The 25032-nt window shown below is 43.0% G+C and overlaps 1 protein-coding gene across 1 annotated transcript in view; it reads left to right on the top strand.

Moving 5' to 3' along the window:
- Positions 1-25032, top strand: part of RAB3B (RAB3B, member RAS oncogene family) — a 48856-nt gene that overhangs the window by 11219 nt on the left and 12605 nt on the right. The window contains exon 2 of the mRNA XM_069479997.1: positions 22097-22215. Within this exon, the coding sequence (XP_069336098.1) occupies positions 22097-22215 (119 nt within the window). The remainder of the gene's footprint in view (positions 1-22096; positions 22216-25032) is intronic.

The following is a 25032-nucleotide window of genomic DNA, read 5'->3' as shown; positions in this document are numbered from 1 at the left end:
GAGTTTGAGGTTGCTGTGAGCTAGGCTGACGCCATGGCACTCACTCTAGCCTGGGCAACAAAGCGAGACTCTGTCTCAAAAAAAAAAAAAAGAAAAGAAAAGGTCTATGGAACATCTGAACCCAGAGACATTCTAACACTAAGATGTTGGGAAGATGAAGAAGAAATAGCAAGGAGATTGAAAAAGAGCAATTGAAAAGGGAAAGTGTGGTGTCCTGGCAGCCACATGAGGCTAGTTTTACAGAGGAAGGAGAGATCAGCTGTGTCAAATACGGCTGCTAGGTTACAAATATGAGGACTGAGAATTGACCACTGTATTTAGCAACATTGGGGCACATTGGTAGCCTTGATACAAGTTGTTTTGGTGTAGTGTTGGGGGTGAAATCCTAGTAAGAGTGGGAGAAGAGAGATTGGAGATACTAAGTATTACATAACACTTTCAAAGATTTTTGCTGTAAAGAAATAGAGACAATTGGGGTGGCAGGTGAAGGTGAAGGGGGAAGTGAGTCAGAAGTGGTTTTTGTTTTTTTAAGATGGGAGAAGTAACAGGATATTTGTGGCTGGTGGAACAATTCGAGAAATCAACAAGCCAAGTAATCGACAAAGAACCAAAAATACAAAACTGGTGATATAGGAGAGAGAGGAGAATTGCTAGGATGATATCCTTGAATTGGAGAGAGGGAATAGGATCACGTGCAGAGGGTAAGTCCTTGCTAGAAGCACAGACTGTGTATCTATATCAACAGGGGAGAAAGCAGAGGGCATGGCACAGGTGCAGCTTGGGGTTACATGTGCTGGTGGGAGTTCTCTTGGATACAATTTTCTGATGAAGCAAGGTCATCAGCTGCGAGTGAGGATGGGGGAGTAAGTTTAGAGATTTGAGGAGAGAGGAGAATGTCATCTAGGAAGGTGGGAGAGTGAATAGACTAGGGAAATGTAATTTGATTGCTGATTAGCATTAAGGCTTCACTTGAAATTAGTGATCATAAATTTAAATTCATGAACTCATGAATTTGAAGCACGGTTGTGTATTTTTCTCAAGGTCTGTTTTGCTCTGTGAATATAGGCATAGAATAGGGCAGAGCTGGCTTTCATGAAAGTGTGGTTTTGCTAAATGAGTGTGATAAAGCATTAGAGGTCCTGGGAAGTCAGGGGTGTGTGCAGGGAAGCCGTCGTCACAATTGACCATAGAATTCAAGCTGGGCAGAGAGGGAGGTAAGGACACAAGGCAGGAAGGACAGTGAAAAGATGGTCGGGGATGAAGGCTATTGAAGTGGAGAATCTAGGAGTGAGCTGGAAAGAGCATAGTGGCCGGAGTGTGGGGGCCTGAAAATTATTGGTAATGATAAGGTCCAGGGTGCAACTGTGAGAGTGAGTGGCTGAGATAGGTTAGAGATGAACATGACTAGAGGAGAGGAGTTTGAGGAAATGGCAGTTCAAGATGTTGAAAGGCTCATCTACGTGGATATTGAAATCTCCAAGAATTATGGAGAAAATAACAGTGAACCAGGCGCTGTTCACTGGTCAGTAGAGGGATAAGTGGGTGGTATACTCTCATAACATGAGATTCAAAGCTGGGGGTGTTTTGTTCTGTTGAAGGAGGGATGGAGAATGACATGGAAGCAGAGGTGAGAAGCAACAATATCTATCCCACCTCCTGGCCCAGTGATTCAAGGGTGATGAGAGAGGAAGCAACCAATAATGTAGAGGCTTTAGGGGAAGTTGTGTCCTCAGGGAGAGCCGGGTTTCAATTACAGCACGGAGGTGAAGGAAACAGATGAGAGGCTGAGCAAAAAGAGATTTTTCTGATGACTGACTGTGAGTTTCGCAAGGCCCAGGGAAAGGGTTCAGTGTGGAGGGGAGGAGATAGTGTTAGCAAAGACCATGTACCGAGCTGTGTGGGAATCAGAGTGCAGTGATCAAGGATGACTTGGGTTTCCTGTCATGACTGGCGTGAACAGAGGGATGAAAGGTGTAACCAAACAAATTGTAATGCAAACAGGCGGCCCCAGGACAGATAGTGGGTTGTGTGGTGGTGTGGGAGGATCCCTGCTTCCTCTTAATCCCTGCTTTAGCGGCCCAGAGTCTGGCAAAGGTGCCATTCTTACTCTGAGTGCCTGGCATCCCTCTTGACTTCACATACCCGTAATTGTTGTGGCAATAAACAGAAGTTTCCATTCATATAAAATACCCTCACCTGTAAATGGGGCTAATGATGCTCACAGGGCTGATGTGAGCTGACGTGGCACTAGCTCTCATGCCCACACTGTGCTCGGTGCTTTCATCAACTCATTTCATCCTCACAATGACCCTGGGAGCTGGTTATCGTTATTATCCCTATTTTATAGATAAGTAAACTGAGGTCCAGAGGAGTTAGGTTGCTTACTCAAGTTCACACAAATAGTAGGTGGTAGAGTCTAGATTTGAATCATGGTCTATCTGACTTCAAAACCCATGTATGCCCCATGCCCTGTCCTCCTCCTCTCCTTGTTATATCTTCACATAGGTAAAGATTTTAGTAAAGTACTCAATAAATTATGAAAATGTTAAGAATTATAATTTATTGGGTAGCAACTATACATTTTGCAGGTGTTTTACCTGCATTTAAAAAAATAGTTATCACAATGATGGTGCACAGAAGAGAAAACTGAGACTCAGAGAAGTTAAGGGACTTGACCAAATCTTACCAAGACTAGTACATGGCACAGCTGGGATTCAAAATGAGGGCTGTTTGCCACCGGCACCTGTGTTCTTTTCACACCCAGCAGCCTTCCCCACTCTTTTCCCTGCCTTGTGATACCCCAGGGATCTCACAAGTCATTGAGAGTCAATGTCACAGCTAAAATTTGTAAATTCCCAGCAAACAGTCTCAGAAAGAGATGGATTATCTGTTGCAAACTATAACCTATTAGCTGTCCAACTTCTCTCCCTTTCTGCATCCCCTGCAACTTCACAGGTGAGTCTAATGGGTACCCAAGGCCGAGAGATACTGATGTATAGCTATGTAATTTAGTGACATGGCATATAATGTAGTGGTCACTAAGGAGCCACTGCATATTCTGGCACAGGGTGGGAGGAGGGATTGGGGGTTTGGTTAATTCAGCTGTGGTATAAGTAGAATGAACACATGGCACCATCCGTGTGATAAGTAACAATGTCTCTGAACCTTAGTTTCACCAGCTGTAAAGTAGGAAGAATATTAATGCTTACTTCTTAGTATTATAGTAAAGATTGAGTGAGACAATATATAGAAAGGAGCTAGCATCGTGCCTCTAACATATTGAGTCCTCAATAAACTTACCCAAAGTCACACAGTGAAGGAGAGAGTGAGGATTAGTTCATGAGTGTGCCATTGAGGCTCCATTATACCTTCAAAGGCTGGATATTCTCCCAGCTTGCTTGGATCCTGCCTGATGAGTTGCTAAGGCAGGGGTGGGAGTAGGGGAGGCCATTCAACTGAGGATTTATAATTGCTTCCTTGTGCAGACTCCTCCTTCCCCCACACCATTGCCCAACACTGTTGCCCCACACCTTGGGTTGCTGGGTGACAGCTGGAAACTCTTACCCTCTCTGTACTCCTGTGCTTCTCACCTTCCTCTGCAAAGTCTGTCAACTCTGTGCTAATGACGCAGAGGCTCTGAGCTCAGGCCCATGGAGCTGGAGGTCAGGTCCACTGGGGTGTCTGTGCACATCCCATCTGTTAGATGTCTGAGTGTCCCCACCACTGCCCCAGCTCAAAATTGAGGGTCAGTGTTCCAGGTGGAAGCCAGAGGGGCCCCGACAGCTGGCATCCAGGGATGAGACCCCCTTGCTGGACTGTTACTTTTGCCGTTTCTGTCCCCTGTGGGCAGGGGTCCAGGTGGCCTGTGTGGGAGCGCCTTCCTGCTGGGCTGGGAGCAATAAATGAGGCAGTGTTTCTGTCAAAAAAAAAAAAAAATTGAGGATCACCCTTTATTCCTTTCTGTTCTTGTCCTGCTCTTCTATTTGGGAGATTTGGGAAATTTGAGAACTTAAACTACCAATTTCATCTCTCAGATTTCTCTCGAATGCATGCAGTCCATGCCCCACCCAGTTGTACTCCAAACCCCAGCCCAGACACAGGATGCACATACAAAAAACAATTCTAATTTTTAGAACAGTTTTAGATTTATAGAAAAATTATGAAGATAATACAGAGCGTTCTGACCCCACACCCAGTTTCCCCTATTATTACCATCTTATTTTAGTATAATACCTTTGTTATAATTAACTTATATCAATACATTATTATTAGCGAAAGTCCATAGTTTATTCTGTTTTTCTTACATTTAATTGTCATGTCTCCTTAGGGTCTTGTTGGCTGTGACAGTCAGGATGCACTTTTTTGCTCCTTGCTTTGCCCAGGTTATTCCCTCCTCTCCAGAGATTACCCCTCCTCCCCATTTTCTATCAGCAAACTCTCATTTGACTTTATTTTTTAATTTTTTTGAGACTTCAGGCCTAGGCTGGAGTGTAGTGGCCTGATCATAGCTCACTGCAACCTCTAACTTCTGGGCTCCAGTGATCCTCCTGCCTCAGCCTCCCCAATAGAACTATATAGGTGCATCACCAAGTCCAGCTAATTTTTTTTGTTGTTGTTGTTGTTGTTGTTGTTGTAGAGACCAGGTCCCACTATGTTGCACAGACCAGTCTCAAATGCCTGACCTCAAGAGATCTTCCTACCTCAGCCTCCCACAGTGCTAGGATTATAGGTGTGAGTCACCACGCCTGGCCCCATTTGACTTTAAAGACTCAGTTCTAGTATCATCTCTTCTGGGAAACTTTTGCTGACCCCCGCCCCCCCCCCTGCTCCCCCAGCCATGGTTAAGGGCCCTTCCTTAACTTTTCATGCTTATCAGCTATATTGCAAGTGTCTGAAACTTGTCTGTCTTCCTCCCAGACTACAAGCTCTGTGAGGGCAGAGGCCAGATCTGACTCATGTCTACAACTCTGGCACGAGGCACAGGGCCTTTCAAATAGTAAAGGGTTAATAAAGGTTGGTAAAATGAAAGTAAGTGTTCAGGCTATGGTTTCATACCTCTCAAAGTCAAGGCCAGCTCTTCTCCCTGCACCTGCAATGTCTGACCCTTCTTTTGGCTCTAGACCAAATTTTTCACCCTCCCCCCTTCTTACCCTCCATCAGTTCTTCCCCTTAGTGGCTGGGAGGTCTGAGGCTTTTCTCGGGTTAGCCTCTCTATAGAAAGGGCATGCTGCCTTCTTTCCTGAGTTCCTCTAAGAGCTACTGTGGAAACCAGTCCAGTCAGATCATCTGATATATCCACGATCTCATTTGATCACAAGAGGAGGCCTTGTCATCCTCATTATACATAAGAGGAAACTGAGGCCCAGAGAAGTAAAGTGGACTTTACTGGAGGTCACACAGCAGGCTTTTTTGACTCACTCACAAGCCTAGGCTCTTCCCACTGGACTACACTGTTTCTGCACATAAAAAATGAGACCTAACTGCAATCAACAGTTAATTGCTATTCTAGAGCCATCCCAGTACATCCCAGCCTCCGCTGCCGGGAAGATTTTAAATAGGGCTCCAGGCTGAACCCTTCAGTTTTCTCAGCTAGAATTTGGAGAGGAAGAAATAAGGAAGGTAAGAGAGAAGAGAATGAGTAAATAGAGAAAATCAGAAGTGATTCTGAGGTTGGACATTGTGTTCAGGCTGCCATGAGGTGCCATTTTGTAAGGAGAGAAAATGTCCTTTAAGGATACTGTCCTCCCCCACCGGTGTGTTGCTGTGTCAACTGATTGAGCCCAAAGACTGGCCTGGAAATTTACCACCAGCAGAGGCATAATTAGCCCTATAATTTCCTTCCAGCGGAAGTTTGCTCAGGCAGTTATCAGCCCTGCTTTCTTGGGCTCCTCCCTCCTCCCACTTTCCTACACCTCTAGCTCTCTGGGAATCTGAGGCCTGTGCTGGGTATGACACCAGGGGGAAGAACGGCAGATTATTGAGGGCAAGCTATAAATGGAATGATTTATACATGGAATAATGTTTATACAGAGCTTTACAGTTACCAAGGCACTGTCACAATACTTATCTCATTTTATCCTCCCAACAATACCTAGAAAAGGATATTAATATCAACCCCATTTTGCAGCTAACAAATCTACAGCTCAGGAAGTCAAATGTAGTAACTGGCCCAAGATCACATGCTAGGAAGTAAAAGAACTGGAATTTGAATTCAGAGATGTTAGATCTCAAAATCCATACTCTTTCTGCTGCTCCTCACAGTGCCTGATCATTAAGTGCTTATGGTGTTTAATTAAATGACATATAAGTGCTGAAGGGACACTAAAATTAAGGGGAGGATGAGAATGAGGGTTATTTTCAGAGGTTTCTTGGAGGAGGTCATCCCATCCCTGAGTGGATGCCAAGGTACAGAGAATTTTTTAAAAAAATATTTTTGTCTTGTTCCCAAAGGGATTTAAAGTGACAGGGAGACATTAGACAGAGTGAGAGACTTCACCTTTTTCTTTCCTTCAGGTTTGGTCTTGACTCTAGCTCAATATTTCCCACAGGTATGCTGCTGCAAATTACTCCCTAGCAGTTCATTCAATCATCCAAAAACAAACAAACAAAACCACTAAAAGAGTTTGCATAGAGTTTACACACAGACCACTAGCAGAGTTTATAGTCTGGTAGAGGAGACAAGCACCTTGACAATTCATGTAGTGTTTCCTTAGACAGAAGGTATTATAGAACAGGGGTTTGAAAGCCTGCAAGGTCCCACTGTCTGATTCACATCTTTATCAGCTGTATAACCTTGGTCAAGGTATTTAACCTCTGAATCTCAGTTACTCCATCTGTAAAATGAGTATGAAAATGGAACCTCTGTGAGAAAGTGGTTGTAAGAATTAGCACAGTGCTTGGCACACCCTGTCTCAACAAATGGCAGCCAGGTCTGGTGCGGTGGCTCACGCCTGTAATCCTAGCACTCTGGGAGGCTGAGGCAGGAGGATTGCTCGAGGTCAGGAGTTCAAGACCAGCCTGAGCAAAAGCGAGACCCCATCTCTACTAAAAATAGGAAAAAATGACCTGGACAGCTAAAAATATATATAGAAAAAAAAATTAGCCTGGCATGGTGGCACATGCCTGTAGTCCCAGCTACTCGGGAGGCTGAGGCAGGAGGATTGCTTAAGCTCAGGAGTTTGAGGTTGCTGTGAGCTAGGCTGATGCCATGGCACTTTAGCCCGGGCAAGAGCAAGACTCTGTCTCAAAACAAACAAACAAACAAACAAAAAAACAAATGGCAGCCAGTCATTACTTCTGCCTCTGGGTGTTGGGGGAAATGTGAGTCATAGAGGAGGAAGCATTTGAGCTGAATTCTGAATGGTAAGTAGCAACTTGTTCAGCAGGGCAGAGGATAAGGTTGTTCCAGGCAGAGGGAACAGCATGAGCAAAGCACAGAGACTTTGAGGAACACAATGTCTGGTACAGAGGGAGTAGGCCAGGGTGGTCAGAACCTGGGGAGAAAAGAATGGAGAGGAGTAGGAAGAGCTTAAGGCAATGAAACTATTAGGTTAGAAAGAAGTTCAGCATCCTAGCATTCTGGGAAGCAGTATAGCATAGGGATTAAAGTCCCAGCTCCAACATTTGCTAACTTGGGCAGGTTCTTAACCTTTCTTTGTCTTACCTCTAGGAACTAGTTGTGAGGATTGATGACTTAATGCATGAAAAATGCTTGTCATAGTGCATTATACTTAGTATGTTCTCAATTCATGTTAGCAATTATTATTATTTGATTATAATTATTATTACTATTTATCCTGACTCCTTAGAGCTAGAAGGGGCCCTAAAACTCATCTAGTCTAATATCCCTATTTTAAAGATGGAGAATCCAAGCCAGGGGTGGATAGTATTCATAAGCCCACAGAGCAGGTTAGTGATTAAACCATAACCAGGCCTCCTGACTCCCAGCCTGAGCCATGGGGCTCCTTTACCAATGCCAGGCTGCCTCTGACAACTTTCTCCTCACTCCTCAGATGGTTGTCCTCTCTCCCTTGTAAATAAATTCAAGGTGTTTGCTTTGTGGAACTGAGTCTTGGTCCTATTTTTAGAACACTCTGGCACCTGTATGCAAATGATCCTCAGGGACTTGTCTGCTATGGTGACTTGGGCCAACTCCCAAAAGAAAGCAGCCATGAGACCTGAGGGAAAGCACAGCCCAGGGCAGGATGAAGATCTCGGAGGCCTGATTTCTCTTTCTAGTTAAGCCCCAGAAGTCCTGGGGAGTTCAATCTAATCTTTCACCTGCTCTGTATATGTTAACCCCTTGTGTCTCCATTTGGAAAGGAGTTTAGAAGTAGGCCCTAGGCCAGGCTCCAAGCTGAGGTTTTGGCTTTGAAATTTTATGTCAGAAGGTGCCATGGCGGATCGTTTGAGCTCAGGAGTTCGAGACCAGCCTGAGCAAGAGCGAGACCCCATCTCTACTAAAAATAGAAAGAAATTATATGGACAGCTAAAAAATATATATATATAGAAAAAATTAGCCGGGCATGGTGGTGCATGCCTGTAGTCCCAGCTACTCGGGAGGCTGAGACAGTAGGATCGCTTGAGCTCAGGAGTTTGAGGTTGCTGTGAGCTAGGCTGACGCCACGGCACTCACTCTAGCCTGGGCAACAGAGTGAGACTCTGTCTCAAAAAAAAAAAAAAAAAGAAGGTGCCATGGGACCCAGAGCTGTGGACATTCACATCAGCTATGGTACTAGCTCAGGTTCTGGGAGATATTTATTGCTTTCAGGAAAATAGTAGCAATGTGGGGGATTGGAGGGAGAAAGACCACTTTCACAGACTACCCAATGGTTCTGCCCTACAGAACTAGAGAGACCTGGGTCTCATAAAATGACAAGAAGGAGAGGAGAGCAAGGGATCAAACTCTTGGCCCTGGCACTTGGCATAAGCAGCAGTGACCCAAACCTCAGTGGCTTTACCATTTAGCACACACTAACTAAGTGTCCTCCAGGTGATAGGCCTTATGTTGGACACACTAAATCCCTCAGTGGCTCCCTGTTCTCTTCAGGACAATGTCCAAGCACCTTGGCCTGGTATTTAAGACCTCCATGATCTAGTTCCAGTCTCACTTCCTACTTCCTCTCTCACCTACTATTTTAGATACTTCGTTTCAGAGAATCTAAGATACTATCACTTGTAAGACACATCCTTATTTCAGAGATGCTAAAATGTGAAAAAGTGGAAATCTTAAAATCCATGAAATATGGTATTTTACACTCCAGTGAAAATGGAACTGCTTGCATCCTCCCCAGATGCTGTGCTGTTTCAGGCTTCCCATTTTTTTTAAGCTGTTTATTATGGAAAATTTCAAACACATACTCAATTCAAGTAGAAAGAATAAATAGTACACAGACTCCATCATCCAGTTGCAATAATGATCAGCTTATGGTTGGTGGTCCATATTTTTCCTATATTTCCTTGTCCCTGGATTAGTTATAAGAATAGCAACTGCCAGTACTCACTAGGGATTTAGTTTTTTCCTTAATTATAGGAGTAATATATACTCATTTAAAAATATTTTGAAATTACAGCCAAGCATAAAAAAGAAAATATTACCAACATTTTGGTTGGTTTCTTTCCAGCTTCTTTTCTATGAATTTTTAACATAGTTGAGATCAGATTATATATTCAATTTTATATCCTGCCTTTTTTTTTAACTTAACACTATAACATAAGTATAACTAACATTGTTAGAAAATCTTTTTTTTTTTTTTTTTTTTGATTCGGCAGGTGAGTTGTTACACACTCCTTAGTGGATTCCAACTTCCAGTAGAAAATCTTTATGAATATGTTTTTAATGACTTCATTGTACTCTATAGGGAGAATGAGCCATAACCATTCATTAATTCATTCATTCAACAATATTTATTGCACTTACCGTGTGTCAGGCATTCTAAACAGTGGTAAAAGAATGAGGCTCTGCCAGGTGCAGTGGCTCACACCTGTAATCCCAGCACTTTGGGAGGTCAAGGCAGGAGAATTGCTTGAGGCCAGGAGTTTGAGACCAGCCTAACCCCATCTCTACAAAAGATTAAAAAAAAAAAAAAAAATTAGCCAGGCGTGGTGGTGTGTGCCTGTAGTTGTAGCTACTCAGGAGGCCGAGGCAGGAGGATTGCTTAAGCCCAGGAGTTGAAGCTGCAGTGAGCTGTGATCATGCCACTCAACTCTACTCAACTCCAGTCTAGGCAACAGAATGAGACCCTGTCTCCAAAAACAAACAAACAAAAACAAACAAACAAAAAAAAGATGAGGCTGTCTCAATCTCCAGCCCCTCAAAGCTTAGTTTTCTCCCATTGTTTGACATTTAACTACTTTCTAATTTGGGGTTGTTATAAATAATGTTTCAATAATCATCCATGTTTGTAAAACCTTTCCTAGGTTTCTGATAATTTCCTTTAGACAGATTCTCAGTAATGAAATCCCTATTTTACTTTTACCTTTGTGAGCATTGAATATTATCTTACTTTTAGCTTAGCTAATTCAATAGGCAAAAAATGGTATCTCATTTCAAATTGCATTTCTCTGATTACTTATTGAATAATCACTTACGTATTTATTAACCATTTATTTTCTGCAAAGTGTCTGTTTAAAAAGAGTCCTATTTTTATCACCTGCAATTTCTTAGCACAAGATCCAACTCTTTTCATTTCCTTTTACTTTCTGTGACCTGAGGATATATTAAGTATAATCTTGTTCCAAGCTTCTTTTTTTTCCTCCTGGCTCTCTCCCACCTCACTTCTCTCCCCACATCTTCCTGTCTTGAAGGGGAGTTGGGTGAGTCACATAAAGGGTACAGCAGCAGGTGGCAAATTAAGTGAATTGCCCAGAGAGACGTCTCAGGATTCTGTGAATTGTGCTGATGTCAATTTGGAGGCAAAAAGAGTGAACAGGAAATGGATTGGCAACTCTGATGCTAAATTTGTCCTTGCCAAAACACTGGGGTATTATGGATGATGGTTCATTCAGCAAGCTTCTTTAGAATACCTGCTATGTGCCCAGATATGTGTGGGGTGCTCATGAGGGCTTATTTGCTGGAGAAGACACAAATGAAATGGGTCATAATAGTCAATCGTGTACATGTTGGAGGGCTTCAGACGAAGTGGAGATACCCAGGAGACAGTTAGAAATTTCCATCTGAAACTTGGAAGTCAGGGCCCAGGGGAGGATAAGGAGCTAATGCAGGAGACAGAGCAGGGGCAGGCAGAGAAGAAGGGAGAGAACTGTCGAGGTGAGGTTTCACAGAAGCCAAAGAAAAAGGGTGTTTCAAGAAGAGGGTGTGTGTTTGAGGGATGTTATCTTTGTTATTTCAGGCAACAGAGAGATCATATTATCTACCCTTCCCTCATTCATTCATTTCTTTCTTCATTCAATATTTTTGGAGTACCTGCCAGGTTTCAAGTATTGCTGTGGACATTGAGGGCACAGAAATGACAAGGCACAGCCCCTCCTCCACAGTCTAAATGAGAGAGAGAGATGGGAGTGGAAACAAATTCCTGATATAGGTGCTATGATCCATTCATTCAAAGAATATTTATATGCCACATACATTGAGGAACAATGAAAGGAAGCCCTATGAACTTCAGTTTACCTGCTTGAAGTAAAATGTGGTACCTGTATCTTAGTGGAAATCATGGAAATCAATAGCCACATCCATGAGAGTTTGAGAGTTTTGAGTTTTTGAGGGTTTTGTGTGAGAGACCAATGCCAAAAATAAGAAAACAGGGCACTCATACCTCTGGTGTCTGTTTCACATCTGTAAAATGAGGGAGTTGACCTTGTGTGTACCTTGCATGGGATTTGTCCCACGCATGGTAACTTCCCCACTAGACTGTGAGAGTCCTGAGGGCAGAGATCACATGGGTCTTATACACTGGCACAGCATAAGCTCAGTAAATACACGAGGAATCGATTCCCTCGAAAGGGCCTTCCAGCTTGATATTCTGAGCTCTGCTGTGGCTAAAATAAAGGCCCAGGTACATTCTGTGGAAGCCCAGAAGGAATGATGATGAATTTTGACACTGGATCCTGAAGGACTTCCCAGAACAGGTGCACTTTGACCCAGACCTCAAAGGTTAGATGGGATTACGGAGGACAGAGAAGTGCTTTCTAATCCTAGATCCTGGGTTCCAATAACCCCTTTCCTGCCCTCTGCCTTCAAGGATCTAGGCAGTTACTAATTAGGTGTCCTTGAAAAAATCAGTAGTGGCAATGATACATGGTGTGCTGGAAAAAGCACTGGACGTTGATACAGAATATTTGGATTTTAGTCCCAGACAAGCCAAAAAATAAGTAGCTGTGTGACCTTGGGAAAGTCACTGAGTGTCCAGGTCTCAGTTTCCCTATCTGTAGAATAAAGGAGTCAGAATTGATGAGCTCTAAGACTGATTTCTTCTGGTTCTAAAAAGTCTGCATCACAGGGTCATCGTCAGGATCCAGTGAAATGGTGTAACAAAAGTGCTTGTAAACTGTAGGGGACTCTGTAATGTGGGCTGTACTGCTGAGGACAGATAGGTGTAACATTAAGCTAGCTGCAAAGGACCACTTTTACCACTCCACAGTCCTCTGCTTCTCTCAGGCTCCACTGAACTGCTCTCTCCTTCCTGAAGAGCTCTCTCCTTCCAGTTCCCTCCCATTCCCATGGGACATAATGCCTCGGCTCCCAGCTGCTGCTAATACAAAGGAGCAGAGCTGAGCAGCTGTGGGTCGGAGGGTGGGATGTGGGGAGAGCCGGCTTGAAAGCTCTAGTTACCTGCCTCCCTGGTGCTCATCATGCCCACCCCCTAATCTGGCCTGGAGGGAGTGAACTGAAGAGAGAGAGGAGTCTGGCTGGGGGAGCAGGGATGGAGGCCCCCGAGATAACCTTCCACTCTTTGTGTGACCTCCCAACTTGTCACTGCTCTAGGCCTTCCTCTCTTTGTCTATAATTTGGAAAGTGACCAGAAAAAGGAGGTGGTATGTATGATCTCACAGACCCTATTCCAACCAGCCCTGAAGTGCTAAATGAGTTTTTTCTACTCAGCACATAGTCAGCCCTTGAGTTTCATTCACTAGCATTCTTACTAAGTTCCTGCTATGTGTCAGGTGATGGCCTGGGATTTAGCTAAATATGATTTGGTCTCTAGGTGCTCATAACCTGAAAGAAGAGATAGCTAAAACCAGTAAGGCTGGCCGTAGTGGTTCACACCTATAACCCTAGCACTCTGAGAGGCTGAGGCAGGAGAATTGCTTGAGCTCAGGAGTTCAAGACCAGCCTAAACAGAAGTGAGACCCCTTCTCTACTAAACATAGAAAAATTAGCCGGGCATTGTGGTGTGCACCTATAATCCCAGCTACTTGGGAAGCTGAGGCAGGAATATTGCTGGAACCCAGGAATTTGAGGTTGCAGTGAGTTATGATGGTGCCACTGCATTCTACTGAGGATGACAGAGCAAGAAGATTCTGTCTCAAAAAAACAAAAATGAAAAAACACCATCCCCCCACCCCAGGTAACTGTAATAAATGTGATATGTGCAATGATATAATGCCAAACCATTAAAGGGAAGGGAAGGAAGTTACTTTGTGGGGGCAAAGGAGGTCAGAGAAAACCAGAGAGGATGTGACCTTTGAATAACGTTGTGAATTATAAAAGGGAAGGGCCTTCCTGGCAAAGATCAGCATATGCAAAAGCCCAGGGGTATGAAGGAGCAGTGTGTTTGGGAAACCAGTGGTAGTTAGGTAAAACTGGAGCTCATTGGTTCAGTCAAGGAATGAGAGAGAAAGAACTGGAAGGAAAGCCTGAGCTAGATCCTGAAAAGTCTGTATCTAATGAGAAGCTTGGACTCCATCATGTGGGCTATAGGAACCCAGGGAAGGGATGTAGACATAGAGGGTGATGATGAGATTTCAATTTTAGAAAACACCATCTGACATACTGTGTGCTCCATCCAAAATGTTGCAGACACCCAATAAATCTATCCTTTCAACAAGTATTAATATTTATCGGAACACTCTAACCCTATGTTCCAGGTGCTGTGCCAGGCACTGGAGACACAATAGTAAGTAGAACCAGACATCCTGTTCTTGTGGCACTTGCAGTTTGGCAGGAGAGACAGACCTTAATCAAATAATTACACAACTAAATACAAAATTACAGTGGGGATGAGAGCTACCAAGAAGTACATGGTGCCAGGAAAGCATATAATTGGGGCATTTGACTTTGCCAAGATGGTCAGGGAAGCTTCTCTGCTGAGCTGAGCTCTGAAGGAAAAATGTTGCCTTAAGGAAAGGCACTAGGAAGGCTCTATGGGGATGGGCCTCTTCTGCTTCAGAACCCCCATCCAACTTCTGTGTACCTACTACAGTAAACAGACACTGTAGACTTTAAGCAAGTACCGTGTTGTATTCATCTGTTTATCTTCAGGACCTAGCCACTGCTTGGCATAGATTCAGTGCCAAGGGAAGATATGAAAGAAAAGAGAGAAAGTAAACCCTTTAGCCACTTTAGATATTTGAACATAGCAGTATTACTCCCCTGAGAGCTAAACATCGTCCTTCCTCAGTTGGTTCCCTTCACTGTTCTGGTCATTCTGGCAATTGTCAAGGTCCCTGTGACAGGTGATTTAAAACATCAGTGATGTAGCCTTGTGAAAAGAGCACTGGTCTCTTGGAGACAGAAAACCTGGATTTACTTAAGCCCTTCTCATCATTGCCTGTCTTTTACCTCTTCAATCCTCAGTAGCCCCTTTTGTGGAATAGAGATATTGGTCTTTCTCTCATAGGGTTTCTCTAGGATTAACTGAGATAATAAGAAAAAAACTTTGTAAACTCTAAGAGTTAAACACAAGGATTTAAATATTTGGAAGTCTGCCACATGAGTGAAGAATTAGATTTATTCTTTGTGTCTCCAGAGAACAGAGTTAAATCAATGGATAGAAATTACCACATGTAGATTTCAGCTCAACAAAAGGAAAAAAATCTTCTAACAGGCAGAACTATGCATCAGTGGAATGGCTGCCTTGCCAGGTGGTGGGCGTCCAACATTGGAGACACCCAATACAAGTATGCAGTGGAAGGAATTCATATTTTGAGTGAAAGGGTGGATTGAATAACTTCTAAGATTTCCTTTTAACACTAGAATTCCGCAATCTGATGGTCAAGACAAGCAGAGAAGCTGGGAGAGGGCACGTGTGGCAGAGAGAATAGCATGAACAGAACTATGGAGCAGAAATGAGTGTGGCATGTGTGAGTGACCAAGAAGAAATGCCACAGAGAAATGAAGGGTCTGTGCTGGACTGAATATTAGTTGAGCACCTGTGTACCAGACACATGTGATTTCATGTATGCTTTGAAATGAAAGCTGGAGCTGAGGAGGATCTAGAATACTTTAGGCTGTACTGAAAATGCATTGGTCAAAAGACGGAATTTTGAATTCTAACTCTGCCTCGTTATAGCTTATGACTCTAGCAATTTAGTTGACTTCTAAGATCCTCTGTTAATTCATATTTAAAATGGAGACTCAAATTTGTCCTGCCTCAGGCTGATGTAACAATTAAGAGAAATGACATAAAGGGAATCCTGGAAAGAGCACAGGCTTTGGAATCAGACAGACCCAGGTTTGAATCTCAGTCTGCAATGACCTGGCTGCAAGATCTTAGGCAAGTTACCTAACTTTTCCTCATCTGTAAATAGAAGTCATAGTATTTTAGAAGGCTATTCTGAAAATTAAATAAAATAGGAAAAGTGCTTAGCATGTGCCTGGTACATAGCAATGCTCAATTAACAGTTTTGTTACAACAAATAATAAATGAATCTCATATATAAAGCACTTGTCAAAGTGCCTGGCACATAGTAGGTTTCAGTTGACATTAGTCCCCTTCCCTCTTGCCCATGTGTCTGTCTGCCACACTGATGGGGCTGTGGGAGGCAGAGCAGAGGCTTGCTCCTGGCTGTTCTCTGGCACAATGCTCTTCCGATATGAAGAGCTCAATGAATGTCTGCTGTGTAAAAGTGAATTGATTGCTTTTGATGACATGGTCTCCTGCCTCAAGTAGCCAGTGAGTCATTCCCCTTTTTTTCTCCTCCTTCCTGTCTCTTCTTTGGTTCTATTTCTGACTTTCATCAGTGGGAGGGGAATCAATGTTCGTCAATGTGATTTTTAAAAATAAAAGACAGAGGGAGGTTCAGAAGCAATTCTCTGGGCTACTTTCCATTGAGCACAGGATAGTGAGAGCTGGATGGTTGTGTTTCCAACCTTGCTTTTCTTTAACTGATATAACGACAACCATATCAACAGTAATAACAGCACCTACTATGAGCTTTATTTAGCACCTACCATGTGCTCAGTGCCCTGACAGGCTCTACCCATTCATTATCTGTAATTCTCACACAACCACTTCAAAGTTGGTATTATTATCACCACTTCACAGATGTGGAAACTAAGGCTTAATAATTTTTTTTTTTTTTTGAGACAAAGTCTCACTCTGTCACCTGGCTCGCGTGCGGTGGCATCATCATAGCTCATTGCGACATCAAACTCCTGGGTTCAAGTGATCCTCACACTTCAGCCTCCTGAGTAGCTAGCTGGGACTACGAGCGCGCACCACCATGCCCAGCTAATTTTTCTGTTTTTTGTAGAGACGGAGTCTCGCTCTTGCTCAGGCTGGTCTCAAACTCCTGGGCTCAAGCAATCCTCCTGCCTCGGCCTCCCAAAGTGCTAGCATTGCAGATGTGAGCCACCCGCCTGGCTCATATTGCTACTCTTTAAGAGAAACATCATATTGAGACTCTGTCTGGTGGCAACTCTGGGCTGGTTTGAATGGACAGGGAAGGGATACATGGCATGAGATCCATCCACTCCAGCTGGGCAGATCCTGGGAAGCTGGCCCTGCTCTGGGGGCTGACCCTGGAAGTGCAAAAACAATAACTGATGCCTATACAACATTTATTATGCACCAGGAACTGTTCGAAGCATTTTACTTATAATAACTTTCTTAATCCTCACAAAACTCTATGAAGTAGGTACAGGCATATGTTAGAGATATTGCAGGTTCAGTTCCAGACCATTGCAAGAAAGTGAATCTTTCGATAAAGCAAGTTACGTGAATGTTTTGGTTTCCCAGTGCATATAAAAGTCATGTTTACACTATACTATAGTCTATTAAGTGTGCAATAACATTCTGTCCAAAAAGCAATGTACATACATTAATTAAAAAATACTTTATTGCTAAAAAAATGCTAACGATCATCTGAGCCTTTAGTGAGTCATAATCTTTTTGCTCGTGGAGGGTCTTCCCTCGATGTTGATGGCTGCTGATTGATCAGGGTGGAGGTTGCTGAAAGTTGGGGTGGCTGTGGAAATTTTTCTTTCTTCTTTTTTGAAACAAGGTCTCATGCTGTTGCCTGGGGTAGAGTGCAGTGGCATCATCATAGCTCACTACAACCTCAAATTCCTGGGTTCAAGTGATCTTCCTGCCTCAGCCTCCCAAAGTGCTGGGATTACAGGTGTGAGCCAACGAGCCCAACCTGTGGCAATTTTTTAAAATAAGAGAACAATGAAGTTCGCTGCATTGATTGACTCTTCATTCCACAAAAGATTTTTTTTGTACCATGCAAAGCCGTTAGATAGCATTTTACCCATGGCAGAACTTCTTTCAAAATTGAAGACAATCCTCTCAAACCCTGCCACTGCTCTATCAACTAATTTTAGATAATATTCTAAATCCTTTGTTGTCATTTCTATGATGTTCACAGGATCTTCACCAGCAGTAGGTTCCATCTCAAGAAACCATGTTCTTTGCTCATCCATAAGAAGCAACTTCTCATCTGTTCAAGTTTTATCATGAGATTGCCGCAATTCAGTCCCATCTTCAGGCTCCATTTCTAATTCTAGTTCTCTTGCTATTTCCACCACATCTGCATTTACTTTCTCCACTAAAGTCTTGAACCCCTCAAAGTCATCCATGATTCCAAAGTTTGGAATCAACTTATTCCAAACTCTTGTTAATGTTGATATTTTGACCTCCTTCCATGCATTGCAAGTGTTCTTAATGGCATCTGGAATGGTGAAAACTTTCCAGACGGTTTTCAGTTTACTTTGCCCAGATCCAAATAATAGGACTTCAAAGTCAAAATTGCTCCTTGATTCATGGGCTGCAGAATGGATGTTGTGTTAGCAGGCATGGAAACAGCACTCATCTCCTTGTACATCTCTGTCAGGGCTCTTGGGTAATGAGGTGCATTGTTAATGAGCAGTAATATTTTGAAAGGAATTTTTTTTGAGCAACTGGTCTTAACATTGGGCTTAAAATATTCAGTAAACTGTGCTGTAAACAAATGTGCTATCATCCATGCTTTGTTGTTCCATTTCTAGAGCACAGGCAGAGTAGATTTAGCATAATTCTTAAGGGCCCTAGGATTTTCAGAATGTTAAATGAGGCCAACTAAAATATATATAGAAAAAATTAGCCGGCCATCGTGGTGCATGCCTGTAGTCCCAGCTACTCGGGAGGCTGAGGCAGTAGGATCGCTTAAGCCCAGGAGTTTGAGGTTGCTGTGAGCTAGGGTGACACCACGGCACTCACTCTAGCCAGGGCAACAAAGCGACACTCTGTCTCAAAAAAAAAAAAAAAAAAAAAAAAAGAATGTTAAATGAGCATTGGCTTCAACTTAAAATCACCATTAGCCTCACTTACTCATTCATGAGCTGGAGAAAACCGTGTTTGTCAGAACTCTTAGGGAGAACTGCTATATGTTGTCAGAAGAAATATTCTGATAAGCTGATTGAGATGAAGAGTAAGATGCTCAAAGACCTTGTTTAATGAACAGGAGATGGTGACTCATATGTTCTCCAAGGAGCGTGGCTATGTTAAATGCAGGTTTTGTTTTGCTGAGTAAAGTTGTGCAAGTCTGGGCAGAGCTGAATTGCTGAGGACATGGAGAAGCTGAGCCCTGACAGAAACATAACTGTTATCTTTAATTTTTCATCCCTTCACATCTGATCAGTCACTATGCCCTATCATTTCACCTCTTAAATACTTCAATGAATCTGTTCCTGCTCTATCCCTGTTGCTACCACTCTAGTTCAAATCCTTATCTGGTCTCATCTGAACCACTACAAAGATCTTCTAACCATCCTTCCTGCCTCCCATCTCTATTCCTTCTGATCCATTCTCTACGCCGTTGCCAGAGTGATCTTTCTAAAGCTCAGATCTAATTATGTTAATCCCCTGCCTCAAAACCTTTAATCTTAAGAGATAGAGTTCATACCCCACAGCATAACATTCAGAGCACTTTCTGGCTTCATCACCTACTCATTTCCCATTTTCTGCCATTCCTTAAATTATTCTGGAGTACTCACTGTCAAAAACTCTCACTTCTGCTAAAATACCTGTCCTTAACTTTTCTGCTTGGAAAACTCTTCTTTAGAAAAGTTTTTCTCCTTATGTTGCCAAATAAGCCTGTCTTTAGGTGATGCTCCTGGGCTTGGTGCAGATTCCACCCATGAGTATCATTGTGCTGTCTACCAGATATTTCTGATTCTCTTCTGGGCATATTACAGTATTGCACTTTCTTACTCCTTGGAAAGTGGGTGTGGCTATGTGACTTGCTTTGGCTGGTGAAATGGGAAAAGCAAAAGTTTTAAGAGCCAATATAATTTTTTACCTCTGTTAGCAGCTCTGTCAGTCCTTATCCTACAATAAGGAAGACAAAAAGCAGAGGACTCAGTCAACCCCTGATGAATATGTAATAGTAGTGAAAATAAAACCTTGTTGCTTAAACTGTTGAGATTTTGGGATCGTTTGTACCTGAAGAACCCAGCCTATTCTAATGGATACACTATCTCTGCTTTGATGTCTTCCATACCTACCTCAAACCACAATGTTTCTGCCTTACCTGAATTTGTATGACACATTTTTTCTGTACCACTTATCTGGTACTGATGACATATTGCCTCATTTTGCTAGTTATTAGTTTGCTGTTATGTCTTAGTCACCTCTACAACTCTACTGAGGCTTCCCCAGGGCAGGGGTGGTGCTTCTTCCATTTTTATAGCACACAAAGTATGTTTCATGGCTAAGGCAGTATGTTATAATGGGTATAGAAGTCAGACAAATTTGTTTTGAATGAACCTTAGTTTCCTCATCTGTAAGATGAGAATAACAACATATACTCTACAGGGCTTTGTGGATAACGGGTACAATGTATGTAAAACTAATGGCATGCTGTAGTTATTACTATTTTCATTATTTACTTTTATTATCATTTTAAATAGTTTTCAGTAGATGCTTACAAATAAATCAGTCTTCCATTGATTGAGGTGTAGTGGTACACACATTGGACTTGGAATCAGAAGTTCTGGATTTAAGGCCTAGCTTTTGTCACCAGCTTTGTGACCTAGGGAAAGCCACTTACTCTTTCTGCATTTTTTTGCATTCTCAACTATAAAATGTGAATACTAATGACTTAGAGGGATTTTATAAAGTTTAAATGAAATAATATGTGAGGAAATGTTTTATGCATCCTCAAGCATCACACATTCTAAAACTGTGATGATGTAGAGAAAATTGGGTGGTTCTTACTGTGTGGACATCTGTGAAGCATCCCAGTGTGCTCCAGTAACTTTGCTGTTGGGCTTGTCTTTGCTGCTTTCTTACACGTTTTTCTTTCCAACTAGACTGTCAGCTGCTTGAGATCAAGAATTGTCTTAGTCGTTTTTAAAAAAATGTTTCAATGTTAGTTTATTTTTCCTTATATAAGAGTAATAATACATGCCCTTTGTAGAGAAAATAAAGATACATAAAGAAAATAAAAATCCCAGAAAAATTCTTGTCTCTTTTTCAGATATAATCTCTATTAACCTTTTGATGTGTTTTTTTCCAGTTTTTTTCTGGACATATATAGTTACAAAACTGATATTATATCACACATTCAAGCATTGTCTCATATCATTAAATATTCTTACATAAATTTTTTTTTGGGGGGGGGACAGAGTCTCACTCTGTTGCCTTGGGTAGAGTGCAGTGGCGTTATCATAGCTCACAGCCACCTCAAACTCCTGAGCTCAAGCGATCTTCTTGCCTCAGCCTCCTGAGTAGCTGGGACTATCGGCATGTACCACCATGCCTGGCTATTTTTCTATTTTAGCAGACATGAGGTCTCACTCTGGCTCAGGCTAGTCTCGAACTCCTGAGCTCAAGCAGTCCTCCCACCTCGGCCTCCCAGAGTGCTAGGATTATAGGAAAAAAGTCTTACATTTTAATCATTCTTCTGTTGTTGAATATATAAGTTGATAATACTTTTTATTGTCTAAATAAAGCTGTAACAAACATTTTTATGCATACATATTTGTCTGATTTTCTATTTTTATAAGAAAAAATTTTAGAAGGAATATTTCTGGATCAAAGAGTAGGCTCTTTTGACTTCTATTAATAAATTGATTTCCAGAAAGGTAGAACCAAGTTCCACTCCCACAAGCAAGGTGTGAGGTTGTGCATCTCACTGAAACCTCATCTATAATGGAAATTATTATTAAAAATAAGGATAAAACTTTTTTTTTTGAGACAGAGTCTTGCATCGGCACAGATCACTGCAACCTCAAACTCCTGGGCTTTAGTGATCTTCCTGCCTCAGCCTCCTGAGTAGCTGGGACTACAGGCGTGGCCTGGCTAATTTTTCTATTTTTAGTAAAGATGGGGTCTTGCTCTTGCTCAAGCTGGTCTCCACCTCCTGACCTCAAGTGATCCTTCCACTTTGGCCTCCTAGAGTGCTAGGATTACAGGCATGAGCCAGCGCACCTGGCCAATAAAACTTTTTTGTATAATAATGATCCACTTACATTTCTTCTGTGACTTGTTTATACCTCTTGCCCATTTTTCTATTGGGATTTTAATTGTTTTCTTATTGATTTCTATGAGGTTTTAAAAACTATTTACTATTTTATTGTAGTCACCAAGCACAATACAAGACACATAACAGGTGCTCCTTACAGATGCCTTGGATTTTTACTTAATTGCCTTGGGGACTTTTTAGGAATTAAAGCAGACTTTCAAGAGACTGACTCTTTCCTTTCTCTCCCCAGGACACAGCTGGGCAGGAGCGGTACCGGACCATCACAACAGCTTATTACCGTGGGGCCATGGGCTTCATTCTGATGTATGACATCACCAATGAGGAATCCTTCAATGCTGTCCAAGACTGGTACGAGACTCATCCACTCATTTATTCATCAGACTGCTCATGAAAACCTAACATGTGCTAGGCCCTGTGCTGTGTGCTAGGGAAAGCCAGGGGAATGAGGCAGGGTTCCTGCCCTCAAGGAACTCACAGATGAGAGGAGAAGACAGATTAGTAAGCAGGCAGTGAAAATAGCATGTGATAGGTATAATGATGAAGAGAGACATCTGAGCTGTGGGAACCCAGCAGAAGGTTCTCTGGCCCAGTTTAGGGAGTCAGGGAAGGTGCCTTGGAGTTGCTGACACAGATGCTGCACTTTGTAAGATGAATAGGAGTTAGCTCAAGGCATGAATGGATAAGAATGTTCCAGAAAAAAGAATATAGATGTGCAAAGGCAAGAAGGTAGGAATGACACAGGTTGTGAAAGATTTTGTGTGTTGGCATAAGGAGTTTGGATTGTATCCCATGACATTTGTATGGAAACCAACAGGTTTTAGGAAGATTACTACAGCAATAGGGGAGAGTGCATCTACAAAGCACTTCTCTATAAAGTGGGCTTGGCTGGGGGTCTAAGAGCACATCCAGTTTAAGTTCATAAAGGTTTAATATACAATGGAAATTAGTACAGCACCCCAGAGGTACAACCTCCGGGCAACTGAAGTTTTGCTTCCTAGGGCATTACTCATGGGAGAAGGGAGCATGAGGGGAAGACACATGAGAGGGAGGGGCTGGGAACCAGTGCCCCTCAGATGAGGATGGCAGAAGGTGGAGCTTCTGTGCAGTGGCTGCTCTCAGAATCAGAGAGGCTGAGCGAGCCAGGCACACAGCAGCAGTGCCGGCCAGTGCCAAGCTTGTCTCCTACTCCCTTTTGCCCAACTGCTATTCTTTGAGGACTTCCCTTCTCCCAAGGAGCAGTTGCCGTGAGTATGTGAAGCTTTGTTGGCAACTTGGAGCCTTGGCTGAGAGTGACCTGCAGGCTGCCTGCTACACTCCCCTGTTCTGACCAACAGCCCAGGGTGCCTTCAGTGTGTCTGTCATTCAAGGGGGTCTGTATTCTCCTTTTCTGCCTCTTAGTCATCCTCTTCTTCTTCCTTTCTCCACCTTCCTTTTGAACAACTTCTTCCCTCTGCCTTCCTTCTCTCTCTCTTCCCCTTCCCTTTACTCTCTCCTGCCATAATTTCCTTCCCCCACCTTCCTTCATCCCCTCTCTCCCACCACACCTTCCCTGGTGTGATGCGCTCCCTCTCCAAGTGTTTCCACACTGCTCCCTCCCTGTTGGCCTTGACCTCTTTCCGTTCTCCATCAGTCTCTGTTCATTCTGCCTCAGGAACACAGTGACTTTAACACCTGGTGACGATTCCTCCAAGAATAACCTGAGCAGGTTGCTAATCTGGGAGCTGAGAGGGAATAGGGTGGGAGGAGGGAGGAAGATGAAAAAGGAAGAGTAGTATGTGGAGATAAGGAGAGTTGGCTCCAGTTACCTGCCTTGAGTGTGAAGACCAAGTGTCCGTCTCTCCCAAGCCCTGGCTTTTGAGTTTAGCCTCTGGGCAACTTGGTCCCAGCCTAGCCCCTACCTCCCATGCAAGCTCCAGCACTCAGAAGGGGGCCTGGCTCTCTGTGGGCCCACAACAAATGGTGGTTGAGTGAATTCCATCCTTTGAATGGCTTCTCACCACAGATGAGAAGGTTGGTGGTGGGATCAGCTGGTCAGTAATAGGTCCACATTGCATTTGGCATTGAGTTAGATTGAGTATCTGTCAGGGTAGGGTCAGATTCAAGATCTACTTCAGGATTAACCATGCTCTGGCTCATTCATTCATCAGACATTCAGGGACAGCTTCTCTGCTCTGTGCTCTGTGCTGGGTATTGGCATCCCAAAGATGAATAGGCTGTCTGTCCTTGTCCTTAGGGAGACACAGATAAATTCAGCCAAGTGTAATATGTGTGAATGTTCAGGGGACCAAGAGGGGAAGTAATTATTTCTACCTGATGAGGTAGTTGGGGACAGAGTTAGGTTCATCCTCATAAAAAAGATGTCTCCACAATGTAAGAGTCCTATTTTATTCCCTCTGTTAAAATTCTGTTTTTAATTATAGCAGTAATAAATGCTCACTTCCAAAAATTTGAGAAATACAAACATTTCGAAAGTCTCATAATCATCCTATGTGAAGGAAACCACTGCTGACACTGGTTTCTGCAAATAATCTTGATGTAAGACTTCAGTGGAGGTTTATGCATCACAGAGGAGGTGGAGGATAGCAGGATCTAGAGAAGCTTGAGAAGGCTCCCCACAAGGCATTGCAGGATCAGCACTGGGCCTTGGAGAGTGAGTTAGTTGTGGGAAAGGGATTCCCAGTATAGGCAAAGGCACAAGCCATGGAAGAGCTTTGGGGGAATGAGTGGGAAGGTTTATGAGGTGGGAGGAAGGGTAATGAGGCTAGAGAGACAGGACATGAATGTCCTGAGGAACTGAGGAATCTGTACTTTATCATGTAGCTAGTTGGGGGCCAGAGAAGCCTTTTAAGAAAGGACACATTGTGATCAGATGCATGTTTTAGAAAGAGCACTCTGCCCAGGGGGGAGAGGGATGGCCAGACACATTGGAGGCAGGTAAGGTTTGCAACCAGGGCTTAGGGGTCAGCATCTGTGACAGCCAGCCGGGGCACATGCCTGTCTGTCCTCAGTTGAATTAATTGGCAGTAACTTGGATGTTGCTAGCCCTATAGGAGGGAAACCATTTCCTTTTCTTTTTCTTTCTTTCTTTCTTTTTTTTTTTATTCTTTTTGAGACAGAATCTTGCTCTGTTGCCCAGGCTAGAGTGCTGTGGTGTCAGCCTAGCTC

The sequence above is a fragment of the Eulemur rufifrons genome, chromosome 8 (assembly GCF_041146395.1).
Source record: "Eulemur rufifrons isolate Redbay chromosome 8, OSU_ERuf_1, whole genome shotgun sequence".
NCBI classification, from domain to species: domain Eukaryota; kingdom Metazoa; phylum Chordata; class Mammalia; order Primates; family Lemuridae; genus Eulemur; species Eulemur rufifrons.
This window is presented reverse-complemented; position numbering and strand designations above follow the sequence as displayed.